Source organism: Chlorocebus sabaeus, chromosome 19, assembly GCF_047675955.1.
Source record: "Chlorocebus sabaeus isolate Y175 chromosome 19, mChlSab1.0.hap1, whole genome shotgun sequence".
Lineage (NCBI taxonomy): Eukaryota > Metazoa > Chordata > Mammalia > Primates > Cercopithecidae > Chlorocebus > Chlorocebus sabaeus.
The window spans coordinates 5,592,439-5,613,497 of record NC_132922.1 but is presented as its reverse complement, the minus strand read 5'-3'; the positions used below and the strand labels follow the sequence as shown (position 1 = coordinate 5,613,497).

Below are 21,059 nucleotides of genomic sequence, written 5' to 3'. Positions count from 1 at the left end.
ATGCTTGCTGGAGCCTGCGGAAGAGAAGGGAGGTGAGGAAGCCAGATTGTCAGGGTCCATCCTGGCTCCAGCGGGTCTGGTTATGTGACAGACAAATCCAAACCTCTTGGTGCCTGTTTCCTGACTTGTAAAATGGCAGTAACAATGGTATCTACCTCCTGGGTTGTTGATAATTTAAGTTAGTCCATCCACATAAAGCCTTTAAAATTGTGCTGGCATTGAGCCAGGACCTAGGATCAGCACCAGATAAGCACCCAGAGTCAGCACTGAGCCAGCACCCAGGATCAGCACCAGATAAGCACCCAGAGTCAGCACTGAGCCAGCATCCAGGATCAGTCCCACATAAGCACCCAGGGTCAGCACTGAGCCAGCACCCAGGATCAGCACCAGATAAGCACCCAGGGTCACCACCGAGCCAGCACCCAGGATCAGCACCAGATAAGCACCCAGAGTCAGCACTGAGCCAGCATCCAGGATCAGCACCAGGTGAGCACCAAGAGTCAGCACTGAGCCAGCACCCAGGATCAGTACCAGGTGAGCACCAAGAGTCAGCACTGAGCCAGCACCCAGGATCAGCACCAGATAAGCACCCAGGGTCGGAAAGTATTATTACATCATTACTAGTATCCTCATGGCCTCTGGGGAGAGAAACTATAGAGGAGAAAAGAGACTCAGTATTTTCATTAAGAATCTTCTCATACCTTTGTATTTTGTACCCTGAGCATGTTTACCTATTCAAAAAGTAACCAAAATGTTTTTAACAATGCAGTTAGTTGGAAAAACGCTCATGGTGGAGGAGAAAAGCCAGACACAAAATTATACCTGAATACTTAAATGAAGGAAACTATCTTTAAAAATGCCTAGGAGGAAAACCTGAAGGAATTCCACGAACATGCCCACAGTGCAGGGTTAAGAGTGGTGCAGTGCACAGATCCTCATCCTGCAAACAAAAGACAAAAAAAAAAAAAGTGAGGCCAGAGCCGGGCGCGGTGGCTCACGCCTGTAATCCCAGCACTTTGGGAGGCTGAGGCGTGCGGATCACGAGGTCAGGAGATTGAGACCATCCTGGCTAACACGATGAAACCTTGTCTCTAGTCAAAATACAAAAAAACTAGCCGAGCGTGGTGGCGGGCGCCTGTAGTCCCAGCTACTCGGGAGGCTGAGGCAGGAGAATGGCGTGAACCTGGGAGGCGAAGGTTGCAATGAGCCGAGATCGTGCCATTGCACTCCAGCCTGGGCCACAAAGCAAGACTCCGTCTCAAAAAAATAAATAAATAAATAAAAAGTGAGGCCAGAATAACTTTGTCCTGTTTTACAAATATTCTGCAGTATGTTTACAAATACACCCAGGGCTTCCTGTGTGCCAGACATGGTGCTAAACACTGGAGCCTGATGCTCTTGATCTCACAACAACTGAAGTAGGTTTTATTTTACAAATGAGGACGCGGCAGGAGGGAGAGACTGCCTGGCTCCTGTGGCTGGTTGGAGCTGGTGCTTGAACCCGCTCGTCCTCACATCAGTTAGTCTGGTCTCATGTGGTCCCTGCCCCGTCGAGCTTCGGTGGAGGCAGGATGTATTCATAAGTAACACAGTAAGAAGTGAGATGGTAGCTGTGGCAGGGGCCAGCAGGGGAAGGCGGTGGCTGGACAGGGAATTCCAGTCGGCTAGGGACTCCAGGAAAACTAGGAATCAAGCAGGCAAAGGTGGAGAGCATTCAACACTCTCCTGCGCTGAAGATGAGTGAGCCCGGGATGGTGGAGCGGCCCTGAGGCCGAGGAAGCGGAGTGGGAAGCAGAGCTGCGGGGGCCGGGCCCTTTTCCCTGGCTCAGCGGTTCTGCATTATGCCCAGAGAGCTGGGGACCCCTGAAGTGTTTGGTGGGGAGGGGGCTGAGAAGGCATCTCTGCATGGGGCGGCCTGCAGATGCCGGGTGCCTGTCCCAGAACTGTCTGGGTCAAGGGCCTGGAGAAGGTCCTCTCCAGAGAACATGGGGCTCAGCAACAGACTCCACTTGGCCCTGGCCACGGTCCAAAGGTGGGGGTCAACTGGCCTCTTTGGGGAGAGTCCAGGCGGCCCTTGGCCCTCTGGAAGCCTCCGCACTCAGGCAGCCAGGGCCAGCTGAATGGGCTTCTGTGGCCCCTCAATAGGCCTTTCATCCACTCGTGCCTCGCAGAGCCTCTCCCAGAGCCTCTCCAGCTAAAGGGCCTCCCTCCCTCGGGGCACAGCAAACAAAGGCACTGTCCAGGGAGGCCCCGGCTGCCCGAGGCACTCGGAGGAGGGGAGCTGGACCATTGGGTCCCCACGTGAGCAGTGCCATGTCCTCTCCTCTGACCAAAGGGAAGCGTGGGCTCTCCACTCTGTGTGCCTGAACCCCCTGCCTAGTTCCACATCTTCCTCTGGAAGAAGTCCAGGCTCCCTTACCAGGCAAGCCAGGCTCTCCAGGCAGCCCCCGCCACCTGCCATGTGGTCCCCAATGTTCCAGCCAGCCTCAGCCCTTCTTCCCTGGCCAAACACCCTGCATCCCCCCGGAAGGCCTCGCTCCCTCTCAGCAGGTCTCGACCACACCACAGGGCACAGGACACGGGCATGGCGCCCATTCCAGTTGGCCTGTACAAGTCAGCTCAGTGGCCACCTCCACAGTCACCCCCTAGGGGTGCCTTCCTTACCACCCCACCCCAGCACCGGCCTTCCCTGACCCAGATAGGCCCCTTGCAAGGCATCGAGTGCTGCTTGTGCCACGCGCACCTGACCCCGTTGCCTCACTCGATCTTCACAAATATCCGGACAGGTAAGAATAATTCCCTTTATCTACCTGATGAGGAACTTGGGACTCAAGGCCTGAGCACCTGGTCTGCAGTCACTCCGCTGGCATGGGTCAGGGCCAGGCCACAGCCCCACCTGCCTGCAGAGCCATGCTCCTGGCTCCACACTGCAGGCTTGTCACAGTGGTTCCTAACTACCTGTCCCGAGGGCTCCTCCCCACCCAGACAAGGCCCCTGCTTGCAGGGCAGTATCCACCACAGGGAGCCAGTGAACAACGACAAACACAGGACATGCACAGGGCATGCCAAGCCCCATCCTCAGTGCGCTCAGAGAACACGCGGCAGCCTTTCCACTCACCCCCAGCTGCTGGCAGGCAGAACTTGATTCATCGGCCCGTCTTAGACTTGCACGACGTTGTGAAATACTCAAAGTGCTTTCACAATCCCCAGGCCACATCTGTGACTGCCTAATAGCCATTTTACAGTTAAGGAAACCAAGGTCTTTAAGTCTGGGTACCTGGCAAGCTTGTGGGAGCTGGGCTTCATATCCAGTTCCACTGGCCTGCTCTGCCCCAGGCACTGTGTGAGGTCCTGGGGGACAAAGGAGAATAAACCCTGACCTTAAGGCGCCTTGTATGGGGTGGAGGCTCCCGCTGGATTGGGGCTCCCATAAAGCGTCCTTTATCCTCCTCCAAGCAGCAATTTCCACAATCCCCCCCACCTCCTGTGACCACTGCACCTGCCGCCCCCGCACCCCACAGCTGTTTCCAGTTTCAGTATCTCCTAAGCACAATCATCAAGCCGAAACAGTGGCTCCAGATTCAAATTCCCGTCTTCTGTGAGATCATCCTCACGTGGGCCTTATCCAAGCTCCTAACTCACTGCTCTGCTCGACACAGAAAATGGCCTCCTACGCAATCGGCTGACCACTTCCTGAGTAACTTCTCAGGCTGCTCCTGATCCTCAGGCAAAGGTGCCCCATCTCAGCCAGGAGCCAGCGCTGCCAGCTTCCCCGCCCTCTCCTCCACTGCCTGGGCTTGAGGTCACCCGGCCACCGCCCAGTCATCATTCCACCTCCTCCCACCTCCATGCCAGCATGCTCTGTGGCACAAGGAAGTCCCAGAACCCTTGAACCTTGAGGCTGACCCACGCCCCCAGCTCACGATACCTGCGGAGACGCCAAACCCTGGTGGAGGAACTCAGGCCACGTGCTTCAGCCGCCTCCCCACTCCGTGACCGGGCCCTGAGCCGGGAGCCAGGCACACACCTGGACCCATCCGCCCAGTGCCACCCACCCCTGTGCCCAACACTCGGCCCATGGCAGGCGCTCAGTGTGCAGGCCCACGTGTACTAGGTGCAAAGCGATGACACACCACACAGGAAAAGGACGCAAGGCACCTTCTGGACCCTTCTGCGGCTCTGCCTTCCCGGGTGTCTCAGCCCCCTGCTCAATCTGATGCTCTCTGCAGGCAGCGTCCTCCTCAGAAATACCCACTCCCACACCAACCCGCATTCCTAGCCCTCCTCTACTCTGACTTCTGAGACCCCCTTCATTGTGAAAACCAGGGGGGTGGGCTCTGCCTCGTACACTATGCCAGGCCAGGCCCACCCAGAAAAAAAGGGCATCAAGTGCCCTTCCCTGGAGAAAGGCAGGGCCAGCCTCGAATCCAGGAGAATTAGGTCCAACATCCCCTGCTGCTATGGGACCCTGCAGAAGTGCTTTGGCCTGAGTCCCACTGTCTCCCTCCGCCAACAGGGACAACACCCCTCTCGTCACTGGGCTGTCACTGGAATGAAATGCTGTCGATACAATACTTGAGGAAATGAAATCCCCTCTGTAAAGGCGACAGAACTTGCTCTGGCTCCAAGTGTCCCTGGGAGAGAATGGGCCCCGCTGAACTACACGGAAGGATCCTGGACGCAGTGCCTTCTTGTCGCAGCCTGACAGAGATGACCTCATCCCTGCACCCTAAAGCAGCAGCAGCTCCGGCTGGGGCTGATTCATCCGGGTTTGCTGCAGGGAGAGCGCTCCTGGGAGCTGAGCAGCAGCTAACGAGCTCCCACTGTGTGCAGGGGCAGCTCCCTTCTCCCAGGGTCAGGAGAAACCTGGAATCCTAGACCCCCACACCCCTGGTAGGCGCGAGGTCTCAGGGATGGCCCGGGTCAGCACCGGCCAATGGAGACAGTCCGTGGGCCGGCAGGAGGGACCTGCAGACAGAGCTAGGGGTTTGGGGGAGGAAACCTACAACCCAAAGGGTGAAGTCACAGTTCACAGGGTTGTGGGATGACAGGGTTCCGATTTCCATTTTGTGGGGCCAGAGTGGGGTGTGATTCTTCTCGTTTGTCTTACTTCCTTCACTTCTGATGTCCCCGAACCCCAGCACACACAGCGTCCCCCTCCCTGAGCAGCTGGTCCTGCCTGTCCACAGTGCTTTTTACAAGTGGCTTGGTTTCCAGTGGTTAAGAGTGTGGCCAGTGAACATGCGTCCCAGGACCTTGGCTGTGAGCAGTGACCAGGTCCACCTTCTTCTCCCTACGTAACAAAAGGAAACTGAGGCACAGCTCTGCCACGTGTCACAGGCAGCCTCCATGACATGCTCTGAGGCTCTAGGTCTGACCCTCACTCCCTCCCCAGGTAGAGACAGAGCAGTAAGCAGTCCTACTCTGCAACAGGGAACAGAGCCCAGAGGGCTACAGGGACTTCCCTGAAGTGGCTCAGCAAATCACAGTGCGAACCTTCGTTGCCCTTTTCCTGCCGCCTCTGCTCAGGCGGGGCCCTGTGTGGGCAATGCCTCGCTCAAGAACCAGTTCCCCAACAAATGATCACCTCTTCACCCGAAAGATCCCTCTCCACCCACCCACCACCAAACGTGCCCCTAGGCAGCTCCCTGTCACTCCCAGGGGCCTGCACCCAGGCATCCATCTACTCTGAGCTGGCGCAAGGGACGAAGAGCTGGAGCCCTAGAGGGGAGCTCAGGTGGGAGAGGGACAGGAGCCACACACAGGGGGCTATGCAGAGTCACAGCACTGGGGCAGGAATCAACAGGTGCCACCAAGAACAAGGGGAGCGGTGGCCGATTCCACCAATGGGTCAGGAGGAGGCCACAGAAGGGCCCTAGAGCCGAGAGCTGAGGACCCCCACCTCTGCCAACAACGGGGTGAGGAGGGTGATTCCAAGCACAGTGTGGAGGGGTCCTCGGGAAACCCCCTCCAATGTCTTATGGCTGGGGCACAGGGGGTCAGCTGGGGCAGGTCACCGAGGGTCTTGGACTATATGCCTGGCAGACATAGGAAGGTGAGGCAGGAGAATCGCTTGAACCCAGGATGGGCAGAGGTTGCAGTGAGCCGAGATTGCACCACTGCACTCCAGCCTGGGCAACAGAACAAGACTCCATCTCAAAAAAAAAAAAAAAAAGAAAATACACACGTTGAGCCCATTTCTTTGGATCTTCATTTCCTTATGAAGGCTCCTGTATCATGTAAAACTTATACTAAATTACACTTTTCTCTTGTCTGCCTTTTGTTATAGGAACCTCAGCCCTGAACCTAAGGTGGGAAGAAAGATATTTTTCATCTCCTACGTTGGCAGTGGGGCCTGGAGATCCCAGGGATGTCTGGGCTGGTCCCAGCGATGTGTGTGAGCAGGATACAGAGGCAGAGGCGGGAAGCCAGAGGCACGAACGATCAGCCTGCACCAGCCTGCCACCACCCGCTCCCCAGTGAGTGCCAAGCTCCCAGGAGTCAGATCAACCCTAATTCACCACTGCATTTCCAGGGCTCCAGACATCAAGAGGTTCTTAAAGGTGTGAACATGGGCCGGGTGCAGTGGCTCACGCCTGTAATCCTAACACTTTGGGAGGCCGAGGCGGGTGGATCACCTGAGGTCAGGAGTTCAAGACCAGCCTGGCCAACATGGCAAAACCCTGTCTCTACTAAAAATACAAAAAGTTAGCCAGGCGTGGTGGCGGGCGCCTGTAATCCCAGCTACTCAGGAGGCTGAGGCAGGAGAATCACTTGAACCCAGGGGGTGGAGGGTGCGGTGAACCGAGACTGTGCCACTGCACTCCAGCCTGGGCGACAGTGACACAGTCAGGAATGGCCACGTGGGGACATATGGGACGATGCAAGTGGGGAGAGGAGACAGCGCAGGCACAGCCTGGACCTCAGCCATAGCTGGCTGAGGGGCAAGGGAGGACTGACTCTTGGCCTGCGGCTGCAGCGTGCAGGGGAGAGCAGACACGGGGCAGGCAGCGAGTCATGTCTTGGTCAGGCTGAGCTGGAGGTGCCCGAGACACACACAGGTGGGAGCAAATGTCCGAGGGTCAGTTGGTGATAGGGTTCAGGCCACGTTACGCCAAAATACAACACACTGGCATTTGAGAAAATAGCAGAAGCAGGAAGGTCTCTCTCACCCCCTCTGCCCTTCTCCCTGAAGCAGGTCATAAGACCCTCATGTGAGAGGCACCCTCTCTGTCCGGAGGAAGAGAGCATTCCCCATCTCTGAAGACACAGGGATTAGTTGAGAGAAGAATCTCAACAAACAGGCCTTGCTAAGTGCCCCCAGTTTATTACCACCAGATCATTTTTTTTTTTTTTTTTTTTTTTTGAGATGGTGTCTTGCTTTGTCGCCCAGGTTAGAGTGCAGTGGCGCCATCTCGGCTCACTGCAACCTCCGCCTTCCAGGTTCAAGCGATTCTCCTGCCTTAGCCTCCCGAGTAGCTGGGATTACAGGCACCTGCCACCACGCCCGGCTAATTTTTAGATCACCTCGTGATCCACCCACCTCAGCCTCCCAAAGTGCTGGGATTACAGGCGTGAGCCACCTCGCCCAGCCCAGATCACACTTCTTTATCCAATCAGACTCCTCCATAATTACCTACTTCTTTATAAAACCTAGCACAGAAAATAAACACGCTGAGGCTGGGCGCAGTGCCTCATACCTGTAATCCCAGCACTTTGGGAGACTGAGGCAGGTGGATCACCTGAGGTCAGGGGTTTGAGACCAGCCTGATCAACATGGTGAAACCCTGTCTCTACTAAAAATACATAAAAATTAGCCAAGTGTGGTGATAGCTGCCTATAATCCCAGCTGCTCAGGAAGCTGAGGCAGGAGAATTGCTTGAACCCAGGATGGGCAGAGGTTGCAGTGAGCCGAGATTGCACCACTGCATTCCAGCCTGGGCAACAGAACAAGACTCCATCTCAAAAAAAAAAAAAAAAAAAAGAAAAGAAAAGAAAGCAAGCACACAGGTTGAGCCCATTTCTTTGGATCTTCATTTCCTTATGGAGGCTCCTGTATCATGTAAAACTTATACTAAATTACACTTTTCTCTCGTCTGCCTTTTGTTATAGGAACCTCAGCCCTCAACCTAAGGTGGGAAGAAAGATATTTTTCATCTCCTACGTTGGCAGTGGGGCCTGGAGATCCCAGGGATGTCTGGGCTGGTCCCAGCGATGTGTGTGAGCAGGACACAGAGGCAGGGGCGGGAAGCCAGAGGCACGAACGATCAGCCTGCACCAGCCTGCCACCACCCGCTCCCCAGTGAGTGCCAAGCTCCCAGGAGTCAGATCAACCCTAATTCAGCACTGCATTTCCAGGGCTCCAGAAATATGACCTCCATGAATGACACAATGGTGACTACAAATATATAAAAATGTACACTCAGACGGGGCAAAAACTGCAGAGAAGGTAAGAAGGGTCTTGATTGGCTGTTGTTGCCCATGAAGCAAGGTTTCAGAAAGAACTAGAAGGCAGAAGCCCAGTCCAGGGCCACCTCACCCCAGGTCCACCTATCACTCTGAGGCCCGGTCCCCCCTCTGTAAACAGGACAACACCCCTCCTGGCTTCTGCTCAGCACTGCTCTGAGGACACACGAGGGTGTGCAGAGCAGCACTCCTCTATCATAATTACGTGGATAACCCACACACTTCAGAACATGTGGACTTGTATTCTGTTCTTCTCCCTTTCTCTGCCGTAAGTGTTGCTCCAAGTGTGAAAAGCATTTTTCAAGATTCAAAGGACATCCCAATACAAAGCATTTTTACATTAAAGATAACGGACATGTGGAGTGAGGGAACTCTGCCTGTCGTTCCTCACCTGCACCACGGGGCAACAGGCAGCACTTGTGAGATCTGGCAGCCAGGCCTCCCAATTCGTCACCCTGTTTGAGCCAGCCAGGGTCCACGCTGAGTCTCCCCTACCTGTCTGTGTCAGGGATAGGGCTAGGCTGCTTGAATTCTGGGACGTTCTCTCCATCCCAGCTCCCCCAGGACGGGCTGTGACCCAGAGGGCGTTCTGCTGCCTGAGCCAAAACTGGGACACTGGGAGCAAACTGCCCCCCTACCTTGGGAGGATCGAGCTCATCAGGCACAGGAAGCCTGGAGTCAGATCTTCTCCCAGGAGAATGCCCATCCCGCAGAGTGGGCCGGGCAGGGACCGGCTCCAGGGGAGGCTGGCCCTCTGCCTCTCCATGTGGTGGGGCTGAGTCCGGGCTCTGTACTTGACCTCAGCCTCCGTCTCCCTGATGTGCAGAGTTCGGCTTTGACTCATGGGCACAGGTGTCTCTGGGGGTGAGGAAGGGACCCTGTGGAGCATTTATTTTCCCACCCACCCCCTGCCAGGTATCAATGTCGACATTAAGGTTCGTGCTGTTGGGGTTTAGGCAGGTCCAAGGACAGGTGGCTGGAGGCAGGCCAAGTCAGCAGGGTGGAGGAAGGCATCACAGCCAGTCCCCTCCTGCTTCTGAGCCTCGGCGGCCCCATCTATCAAATGGGGGCAGGGGTGGAAAACAGCCCAGTGGCCACCAACCCTGGCTGACACACCCAGACACAGGGAATGAATGACACCACAGGCTCCAACCCCGGCTGACACACCCAGACACGGAATGAATTACACCACAGGCTCCAGGATCCCCCGGAGGACTTTCGTTCGGATGTCCAGGTCGGGGGAAGGAGTGGGCATTTTAAAGTTCCCCAAGTTTCTGTGCTCTGGACATAGTGTGGTACAGAGTGGGTAGACTGAGGCAGGAGGGGTGTTCCAAGGAGTGGAGGCTGAGGTTCAAGTGGAACAAGTAAGCACAGGTGCTGAGTCGAGTTCCCCAGCACAGGTCACACAGGGCATGCAGCCCCACTTCCGAGGGGTCGGTAGGCCTGGATGGGAAAGGTCCCCTCAGCACAGGAGCCGCAGCCATAAGGGCCCAGAGGCAGACATCACCTGGGACATCTGGGAAATCACATCCAGTCAAAACACGCATCAAAGTCAGCTGCAGAACAGCCCTGGTGCCCACCTGGGTGGCAGGACCTTCACCGGATTCTGACTTACCAGGGGACCTGGTGGCTGCTCTCAGGACGCTGGGAGGGTGGGCAGGACAGCCGGGTTTAGGTGATGGGCAGCGAGCTCTGCCCTCTTAGGAAGCTGAGTGCACCAGACTCAAGCTGCTGGAAATGACCGAGGGAAGGTCTACCCGACCCTCTGAGCCTCCGCTTCTTCCCTATAAGACACGGGCTAACACCCACCTGACGGGTTATGAGATTAGATGACGTATTGTTTGCAAATCCTGCTTGGCCCTGCCTAGCCCAGCACTGCATGCAGGAAGGATCGGAGGCCCAGAGGGACAAGGGCCTCCAGAGGACAGAAGAGCGGGGCTGGGGCTGCTGCTATGCACCAGGGCTTCCCCAGCCCCACAGAACCCCTAGCGGGGAGAGCCTGGACTGGGGCTTGCAGAGCTCCTGTCTGTAGCAGTGACAAGGAGAGGCTGGTTGAATTCTGAGATGCAGGGGCAGTGGCACAAGCCGGGCACGTGTACTGACCCTGAGGGGCAAACGTCTGTTATCTCCGAGGCCCCGGCAAGCTGGGGCGGCCTGGAGTGAGGGGTGAGCAGGAGTGGAAGGTGAGTGTGTGGGTGCAGTTGGGGAGCTGGCCTGGCCTGTGCTCAGGGCTCAGCTCCTAGGCCTCACGGTCCTCCGATGGGAAAGAGGGCACCTCTGCTTCCTGCTCTGGGAAGACAAGCCTGAAACGCCAGGGGGAGAGCTCTCGGGGGAGAAGACGAGGTTGGAGGATCACAGACTGGCAAGGCATGGGCCCAAAGTCTAGTCTGAGGCTGGATCCTTTCTCAGCTCCTTGCATGCCCTCGGCAGAGACGCCCATCACTACCTTCTGCGGCTCACCTTCCTTCCTAGTCCACACAAGCTATCTTAAAGGGTTCTCCTTAAGCCCTGTAAACACCCATCTACCACCTATGGTCCTGCCCCTGCCCTTGGGGGTCAGACAGCAGCCTCCAAGAAATGGCCTCCCAGGTTGCCAGCTTAAAGACATAATCCAAATACAGACACATTTGCACGTAGAAAAAGCTTTGCTGCAAGTTATTTATAACAGTGAAAACTGGATCCCAGCTATGCTTCCAACCACATGAGACCAATTAAGTAAATCATGGCACGCCCACCCAACTCCTGAGCAGTCATTTAATGTTTAGAGTCAGAACAACATGGGAAATGTTTTAGGAACTTTAAATGAAAAAGCGTGATTAAGAAACCTGTCTAGAGAGGATCAAGTACTCTTTTAAAAACCTCTGGAAAGACCAGCAGGCAGGACTTTGCAAAGTTAATAGTGTGTCTCTGGGTCACTGGAAATAGGAATAATTGTTTCCTCTTTTATTTTCCAGTTTCTGTAACGTGCATGTAACTTTTTAATTAGAAAAAAATTTGTTTGGGAAATCTGAGGATGTTTAACAAGTCTCCTGCTCAGGGCTTTTTACAGCAGCCTAGTGGTGCGGCCGATACGAGCCTCCCCAGCTCGATGGAGGAGGCAAGGAGACCCAGGACAGTGAGGGAACGGCTCATGCCGTGGAAGTTCTCTGCAGAAGGCTGGAAGCCCGAGGTGGGAATGACTCCCCAAGGCCCAGAGCAGGGCAGCACATTCTCACATTCTCACCCGGGCCAGTGGTGCCCACGTGGCCACCGCAAAGACGTCCGCGCAGCTGTGGTCCTCGGCCTCTTTAGAGTGTGAGGTCCAGCATCCTCAGGCTTCCCCTGAAAGGACAGAGTCTCGGCCTCAGGAGAGGCCCTCCCAGGCTGCTCCAGCCCCAGGAACGGGTAGAGGCCGGAACCCACAACCCTTAAAATAGGCCCAGGAACCGAAAGAGGCTCTGCTGCCATGCCACACAGCCACACTTCCTCCCCACTGCGCTGGCCCACGACCAGCTCTGACTGCCTTGGGGTTGGAGGGCCCCAAGGAGCCCAGGGAGACCTTCCGCATTGACTCAAAGCAGCCTGAGTGTCAGGGTGTGAATACAGTCCTAATTCCACGTGCAGGCACTGGGCCAGGTGCTTTGTATTCTGGATGACAACAGCAGCCTGGACTGCACCCGACCCCACGCCAGGGGGTTGTGCTGAGCCTGTACCTGCCATGTCTCATTTACTCCGTCACTTCTCTCATACAATCCCCAAGTCCCTAGAGAGTTTGTGGTCTCCAGTCTACAGATGAGGACACTGAGGCCCGAGGGCTGGCGTGCTTAGCCAGGGCTCACAGTCTTCCTTTCCAGCAGCACCTCCCACTAAAGGCCCCCCAGCCCCCATCACTTATGCCCAGCTACACCTGGCCTAGCAAAGTGATGGGGGTTGGCGCTCTTCCCCACTCGCAGGCCCAGCACACGCAGGTGTTCAGCATAGAGGCAAGGCCGTCTCCCTTACTCCTCGGGCCCATTCCACGAACCCTTCTGGGACGACTATTTGCATATGATGGGCCTCAGCTGGAATGGCAGCCCTGCCACCTGCCAGCTACGTGGCTATGGGTGCATCCCTCCCCGCTCTGAAGCTCAGCTTCCTCACCTGCAAAATGAGGTCAAGACAGAACCCACCTCTCCGGGAGCGGGACTGAAGGGAACGTGGCAGGTGTCAGGCATTGGCTCGCGGCAGGCACGCAGCATCCTCTGCACTGGGGGCCCCTCCCGTGCAGCTGCTCCACAAATCACACCTGCAGGGCTCTCCGAGGCCAGAGCAGGGAAATACCAAGTTCTCAGCCAGGGAGTACTCCAGCCTCGACTTCCACAGCCCCGCTTAGAGCCAAGTGAGCTTCTGCTCCTCCATCCACACAAGCCCACCCAGCCTCAGCCCTGCTTGAAGACTGTGCTGTCCACAAACCCCTCCCATGGGCCATGCTGGTGGTTCCATTCTCTGCGGCCTCTGGCTAAGAGCTCACAGCTCCACTGGGGCCCTGCCTCCATCCACTGTGGCCAGGCTGCCACACAACCTGAAACACCAGACCCTCAGCACCCTGAGGACAGGTCTAGGTGGGCCTCACCTCTGCGCAGGGTCAAGCAATTAAGAGCTTGGGCTCAGCAAGATTCGGCCACTTTCTAGCCTTGCAGCTGGGAGCACATTACTTCCCCCCAACCCGTGTTCCCTCATCAGAATAAACTTTGGAGTAATCCCATGGGATTACTCCAAAGACAAAAGGAAAGAATGAACATAAAACGCCCCTTCTCTGCAGCACTCCAGACACAGGGAGAATCCCCCAGGCCACCTAAAAGGGGGTTAGCCCCAAATGCCAGGCACAAATTGCTCCAAAAATGCTCAGCTGAGGCAGGGCACAGAGACAAGCAGCTGGATGTGGGCCCCACGTGCTCACGGCACCTCTCAGGACTCATACCGGGTCTTGGGCCCAGGTTGTGTCCACATCGCCTGACCAACTGTCGGGTGGGCTGCCCCTGTTGAAAGGGGGCCTGCGTGCTTGGGCGGAGGTCCAGGACCCAGGAGGAAGTGGCAGGGTTTGTCCCCCTTCGGTCCAAACGTCTGCATCGCACACCTGGGTCCTGAATCACCTGGCTTATCTGTGACCTGGAGTCACAAGCAGTGTCCTGTGGATGCAACACCAAAATCTTGCTCTGGGCAGCCGCAGCCCCAGCTGCTTCCAGCAGGGTTTGTACTTCAGCTAACAGTGACCTGTGCTCCTGGCTGTCTCCCCCATAGACTGTGCCCTCCCACAAGGCAGGGATCAGGGCCCAACACTCCTGCCCCCTCTCAGTACAGAGCAAGTGCTCAAGTCCCCTTCTACTGCAGAGGCTGCCACAGACAAGCCTCGAAAGCCAGGTGTGAATCTACAAGGTGCCTTTCATCACGAGAGCTGAGTGATGATCCCTGAGTAGGGAGGGCCAGGAGCTTTGTCCCATCTCATAGACACTGACTCCGAGAATGACAACCACTCAACCAAAGCCTAGTGTCTCCAGCTGGGGCTCCCTCGACACCTTCAAAACAACCTCAGAGGACACAGCAGGATTCTGAATAACCCAAGCTTTCGCTAAACAACAACAAAAACCTGGGAGATTTAAATTCATTCATACATCTAACAGGCTCCCAGAGACATGAAGTGGAGATGATCAAACACAACCCAACCCCCACAACTTGCGCGTGTTGATGACTCCGAGGACGCAGAAGTGCTCCGGGGCTGGAGTTCTGGCTCCTCTCAGGACTCACACCTGAGAGGTGAGAGGTGCGCTCTGCTCCACTCTGGGCATCAAGTTCCTAGTAAGCTCATCCCTCACTGATCATCAAATCTTTCATCTGAAAAATACGACTTTTTTTTTTTTTTTTTGAAACAGAGTCTCACTCTGTCTCCCAGGCTGGAGTGCAGTGGCGCAATCTCGGCTTACTGCAACCTCCGCCTCCTGGGTTCACGCCATTCTCCTGCCTCAGCCTCCTGAATAGCTGGGACTATAGGTGCCCGCCACCATGCCAGGCTGATTTTTATTTTTTGTATTTTTAGTAGAGGCGGGGTTTCACCATGTTAGCCAGGCTGGTCTCGAACTCCTGACCTCATGATCCGCCCGCCTTGGCCTCCCAAAGTGTTGGGATTACAGGCGTGAGCCACCGTGCCCGGCCAAAAATGAGCCCTTCTGAGAATTTAAGATTCCCATCTCTGTGGCCCTCCACGCCCTTCATCTGCTAGTCCAGATAATAATTTTCTCACTTGTTCACTGTGTGTTTACTGGGCACCTGCTCCGTATGTGCCCCATGCTGGGCACCAAGACGAATCAGACTGGGTAATGCCTTTGAGGGCCTCACGTGCTAACTGGGAAGACAGCACACAGACCATGACAAGGCCACAGTCGTCCTGATTGTCCCGACAAATACGTGCCTGGCACAAAGAGAACACAGGCAGCACAGGACTGTGCGCCTGGGAGTTGGAAAGGGTTCCCGGAGAGGCAGCATTGGAGCTGAGACTTAAAGGAAAACCTAGAGATGCTTGTGGGGCACATGAGTAGGGACGGCTTTCCCTGCAGAGAAAACAGCAGGTGTAAAGTGCAGTGCTTCAGAGCCCCGCAGGGACTGAGTTCAGCAGCAGGGGAAGAAGGGAGACCTCACACGTGCAGGAGGCCTGGAGGCCGGGAGAGGAGCCCTCAGACTCTTCATCGCTGATATGGAGATAATACTGCTCCCTGGCAAAGTCAATATTGTGTCAGGATTAAATTTGCAGCATGAGTAAAGCACCCGGCACATAGTAAGCGCTCAGTAAATGCTAGGTGCCATTTTCACCGTTCACTGTTCTGGGAATGGCCCTGCAGCCTCCTTGAGGGAGGGGTTGTCTACAAGAGGAGAGAAGGTGCTCACACGTAAAGGTGGTCAGAGGACAGCAGGTGTGTGTGGACAGGGGAGTGGGGAAGGACTGCTTGCAGCTGCTGAGCAAACAGGGCCAAGTGGCCTGCAGCAGATGGTCCCTGAGATGCATCCCAGCCCAGATATTCGGTGCCAGGTGACAGGTGGGCCTGCCAGGGTGGCACACAGTAGGTGCTCAATGAATGTTTGCAGAATGAATTAATGAGCGTGCTCCAATTTCTGCTCATAAGTAAATCTTGACACCTTTCAGAAAGAAACCATTGAAACCTTGTCAACCATTGAAGTTCTTCTTGTCCGTTTCACTTCATAAGCACCCCATACCCTCACCCCTCCATAAGGAAAGCTCCCCCTAGGCAGGCTAGGCTGGGGCCTGCTCACTGGGAAGCCTCTCATGCTAAGCCTGCCTCCTACAAAAGGGATTCAAATTTACTTCCTCTCCCCACTCCAGCCTCCAGGGTGTGGCCTGCTGAGGGGCTCTGAATGCCTGGGACTGCCATGTCCGGGCGGCTGTGTGACCTTAGGGGGATGCATTTGTTCTCTGGGACTCAGTTTCCCCAACGGTGAATGAAGGGGCCACGGGGTGAATCTGGAAGGCTGACATTCCCTACTCAACAGTGCTGTCACCCCCTCAGAAATCCCCAGCCTAGCCTGGGGGTGGGGTGGGGGGTGGCTGACAATGTGGTATGAAGTCATTCCCAGCACGGAGGAGGGAGGGGTCTTTTCCATGGAGAAAATGACGAACCTGAGACGACAAAAGAGGGGGCTTCTCCTGGGCTTGAGTCTGGGCACGATCTATCAGTAATGGATTACCTCACTGGCTGGGAGACCCCACCCACACCTGCAGTCCCAGGCCCTTCCAAACAATACGAGGCACCCCCACCCCACGCCCCCCCAGCAGATCCATGACTTAAGCCCAGAATCACACCGAGAGGCAGCAGGCCTTGCCCCTCAGCCAAGCGGGCGGGTTCGGGGGGCCACTGCCCAACAGGTCCTTGGATACAGCTAAGGGATGAGAGGGGCCGGCGGGTGAGGAAAGACAAAGGCTTCGGGAAGCAGGAGACAGTGGCCAGGGCACGTTCGCAGGGAGGTCCACCCAGAGCCCACGAGGGCCCGGCCCTGCAGCGCTGGGCTACGGGTGTACCCAGATCCCACGCCCACACTCCCTGCCGCCGTGCTGAAGGCCCGGGGCGGGCTTCCTGGAGAAGGAAGAATACCCGCAGAGGCACGAAGAGGAAGGAGAGAGATGAGACAGACACCCGGACGGGCTGACAGGGGGAAACGCCGAATGAGACCCGGGCACAGGGGTGCGGGGCGCTGGTCCGACAGAAAGCAGGGACAGACCCAGACGCAGGGCGGGGGGCGCATGGAGAAAGACAGAGCACCCGGGTAGACCCAGAGACCACGACACCCGCGCAGAGACAGAGACGCGCGGGGCGCACAGAGACACGGACGCGCAGAGGCGGCCCCGGAGACGCTCACCTCCTTCGGCCCGACCTCGCCCCCAGGCCCCACTCACCGAGGCCGCAGACCTCGCGGCGCAGGCTAAGGCGGCCGCGCTCCTCCGCTATGGCACGCAGCATGTGCTGCAGCGAGCGCTCCTCGGCCTCGGCGCCGCCCGCAGGCTCGGGGGCGGCGGGGAAGGCGGGCGGCCCGGCCCGGAGCCCCGCGGGCGCGGACGCCGAGGCGCAGGCCCGGCCCGGCGGCCGCGCGGAGGCCATGCCGGGCCCCGGTTCATCGCCTGCGCCGCGCCCGCAGGGGCCCCCGGCGCGCCCCGCCGCCCCCGCCCCGGCGCAACCCGCCACGAGCACCAGGGAAGCCACAATCCGCCTCTGTGCGCGTCGCCGTCGCCGCCGCCGCCGCCGCCGCCACTCGCCAAGCCCAACACCGGCGAGCGAACCTCCGCGCCGCCGCCGCCCGCGCGCCCCCGGCTCCGCTCGCCCCGCCCCGGCCCGGCCCCGGCCCGGCCCCGACCTGGCCCCGCCTCGGCCCCGCCCCAGCCCCGCCCGTGGCCCCTCCCGCCCCGCCTCTGAACGGCACGAACCCACCCCCGGCTCCCTGGCCCCGCCCCCTGTCCTCCCTGGCCCCGCCCACTTCCAACGGCCGGTCTCCGCCGATCTTCGGATGCCCGCGACTCCCTCCTTCTAACCGCTCGCGGGGTCCCGCCTCCACACACGGTCCTAAACGCCCTGCCAGCAGGATCACGCCTCTGAGCCCCTTCCGCCGCCCCTTCAGGGCCCCTGTCCCCTCCCCCGCTGCTGCCCCACGGGATGTGTACTTTGTCACCCGCCCTGTGCGTTGCCACCTCCACCGAGTCCCCTCTGCTGACTTCTGGGAACTTCCCACCTGGTTTCTGCTGGGAACTTCTTCCGCAGAACCCCTCAAGAGGTCACCTGCCTCCAGAAGGTGGTCTCCTGGGGGACACCGTGGCAAAGCCCTTCCAGCCCCCTTCCTCTGCACCTGGCACAGTGCAGTGTTGCGCCCCCACTTCCTCAGCTGCACCATGGGGGACCTTTCCCTGCCTTGCCTCCCCAACATGGAGGAGTGTTGATGAAGTGGGAGGTATGAGGTTAGCTGGGCTGTCACCCTGATGAAGCCAGGTCTGGCCAGCATCCCTCCGTGTGCTGGTTGTGACTGATACAGGAAGACCCTGGAGAAGCAGCCAGTGGCCTCCCCAAACCTCATTCCTGGTGGTCCATTTTCAAGAACAAGGGAGATGGAGAGACCAGTATTGATTTCCAGGTCTTCCCAAAGCTAAATCTACGCCGCTCCCTGCATTCACAGCCTCTGTGCAGACCCCCAGACCCATCAAGGCCCCCCTTCCCTCTGTCTAGAGTCCTCTTCTCCCCATTCCTGTGTAACTTGCTTCCTCATTTTCTTTGCGGCCAGAGTGTCACCTCCTCAAAGAACCTCCCCTGACCACCTTCCCTCCCTGTCTCTTCCCTTAGTCTGTTTCTCCTTCACAGGGTGACACTTGCCTCCTCCCGACACATTGGATACCTGTGGGTTCTGCTTATTGTCTTCTCCACCGAGGGAGGGGCCTATCTACCACACGGCTGTAATCCCAGTACCCAGGGCATTGCCTGGCACACATGAGACACTCAATAAAAAAATACAGGCTGCAGGCAGTGCACAGTGGCTCATGCCTGTAATCCCATCACTTTGGGAGGCTGAGGTAGGCGAGCTGCCTGAGGTCAGGAGCTTCAGAACAGCCTGGCTAAAATGGTGAAACCCCATCTTTTACTAAAAATACAAAAATTAGCCGGACGTGGTGGCACACATCTGTAATCCCAGCTACTCTGGAGGCTGAGGCAGGAGAATTGCTTGAACCCGGGAGGTGGAGGCTGCAGTGAGCCAAGATCCTGCCACTGCACTCTAGGCTGGGAGACAGAGCAAGACCCTGTCTCAAAAAAAAAAAAAAGGCCGGGCGCGGTGGCTCACGCCTGTAATCCCAGCACTTTGGGAGGCCGAGATGGGCGGATCACGAGGTCAGGAGATCGAGACCATCCTGACTAACACGGTGAAACCCCGTCTCTACTAAAAATACAAAAATTAGCCGGGCGCGGTGGCGGGCGTCTGTAGTCCCAGCCACACGGGAGGCTGAGGCAGGAGAATGGCGTGAACCCGGGAGGCGGAGCTTGCAGTGAGTGGAGATTGCGCCACCGCACTCCAGCCTGGGCGACAGAGCGAGACTCCGTCTCAAAAAAAAAAAAAAAAAAAAAGGAAGGAAGGAAGAAAAAAAAATGTAGGCTGCACAAAAGAAGAATGACAGTGAGGTCTGACGGGGACACAGGGGTCTTCCTGGGAGGCATGGCAGGAAGGAGCCGTGGCGTTGGGTAGAGCCCCGGAAGGGAAATGGGATCTGGATCCTGTTACAATCCTCTGCCCCAGTTTTGTGCCACTGGTCCCTGAACTCTTCAGAGCAGAGCCACGTCTGACCCCTCTGTGTCCCCAGTGCCAGGTCCAGGAGGGCTCTGTAGAAAGGTGAGCAGTGAGGGAATGGATGAAGTACGTGACCAGCCTCGGGTGTATTTCTCTTCTCCAGTGGGCCTGCATCCCCGTCTGTAAAATGAGGACACTGGCATGAGGGCTGAGGCCTCTGGTTCAGCGTCTAGAGAGCTGGGGTTTGGGCTGGTGGATGTGAGAACTGGGGATGGTGGATCAGACAGCATGAGTGCGCCCTCGAAAGCTGTCAAGTCCAACGGTCACATCCCTCTTTGTCTCCCCAAACCCCACAGCACCCCCTGCCTGTTCCCACTGCCATGCCTTTGCCCACAGTGTTCCCTTGGCCTGAAATCCTTTCTGCTCCATAACTATAGTTGCCTTTGGGGCCCACATTGCCTGGTTATGCTTGGCCAATGCATTGGGTTCTTATTTGCTTCACCCCACCCTCCTGCACACAGTTGCCTCCATGGATTCTGTGTCATATGACCAGCATTGAACCAATTCATCCCACTTCCCTGGCACCCAGCCCAGGACTGGTGCCAGAAAAACATCTGTTGAATGAATAAACAAACATTGCTTGGGCTCTTTCCTGTGTTTCAATAATACTCTAGGTATTACCTATATACACACAAAAATAAATTTTTAGAGACAGAGTTTTCGCTCCTGTTGCCCAGGCTGGTGTACAATGGTGCGATCTCGGCTCACCGCAACCTCCATTTCCTAGGTTCAAGTGATTCTCTTGCCTCAGCCTCCCAAGTAGCTGGGATTACAGGTATGTGCCACCACGCCTGGCTAATTTCGTATCACTGCAACCTCCACCTCCCCAGCTCAAGCCATCCTCCCACCTCAGCCTCCTGAGTAGCTGGGACTAGTGGTGCGCACCACCACACCTGGCTATTTTTTGTTCTTTGGTAGAGAGGGAGTTTCACCATGTTGGCCAGGCTGGTTTCGAACTCCTGACCTCAAGTGATCCGCCTACCTCGGCCTCCCAAAGTGCTGGGATTACAGGTGTGAGCTGCCACAGGGGGCCTAAGAGTACAGACATTGAGATAGGGAGATCATTCTGAGTTATCCAAGTGAGCCCAATCTCATCACATAAATTCTTAAAAGGCCGGGCACGGTGGCTCACACCTTTAATCCCAGCACTTTGGGAGGCCAAGGCGGGTGGATCACCTGAGGTCAGGAGTTCGGGACTAGCCTGACCAACATAGAGAAACCCCATCTTTAGTAAAAAAGAATACAAAATTAGCTGGGTGTGGTGGCGCATGACTGTAATGCTACTTGGGAGGCTGAGGCAGGAGAATCGCTTGAACCCAGGGGGCAGAGGTTGTGGTGAGCCGAGATTGCGCCATTGCACTCCAGCCTGGGCAACAAGAGCAAAACTCCGTCTCAAAAAAAAAGAAAAAAAATTCTTAAAATCAGGGAGCATTTCCTGGCTGTGGTCAAAAAGTGATGTGACAACATAAGAACGGTCAGGTAAATGCAATGTTGCTGTCACTGAAGAGGGAGGAAAGGACCATAAGACAAGGCATGCAGGCAACTTCTGGAAGCTGGAAGAGGCAAGGGAACAGAATTCTCCTATAGATTCCTCCAGACACAACACAGCCCTGCCTGCACTTTGACTTTAGCTCAGCGAGACCCCGGTTGGACTTCTAACCTACAGAACTGGAGGTGCGTTAAGGCAATACCATTGTGGTAACTATTACAGCAGCAATACCAATACATGGGCAAACCTGAGGTGAGGGGCA

At 56.6% G+C, this 21,059-nt stretch overlaps 1 protein-coding gene across 1 annotated transcript in view; it reads right to left on the bottom strand.

The window, feature by feature from the left end:
• KIAA0930 (KIAA0930 ortholog) overlaps positions 1-17,034 on the bottom strand; it is a 45,010-nt gene extending 27,976 nt beyond the window's left edge. Inside the window, exon 1 of the mRNA XM_007976059.3 lies at positions 16,886-17,034. Coding sequence (XP_007974250.2) covers positions 16,886-16,949 — 64 coding nt within the window. The 5' untranslated portion in view covers positions 16,950-17,034. The remainder of the gene's footprint in view (positions 1-16,885) is intronic.
• Between the last annotated feature and the right edge of the window lie 4,025 nt (positions 17,035-21,059).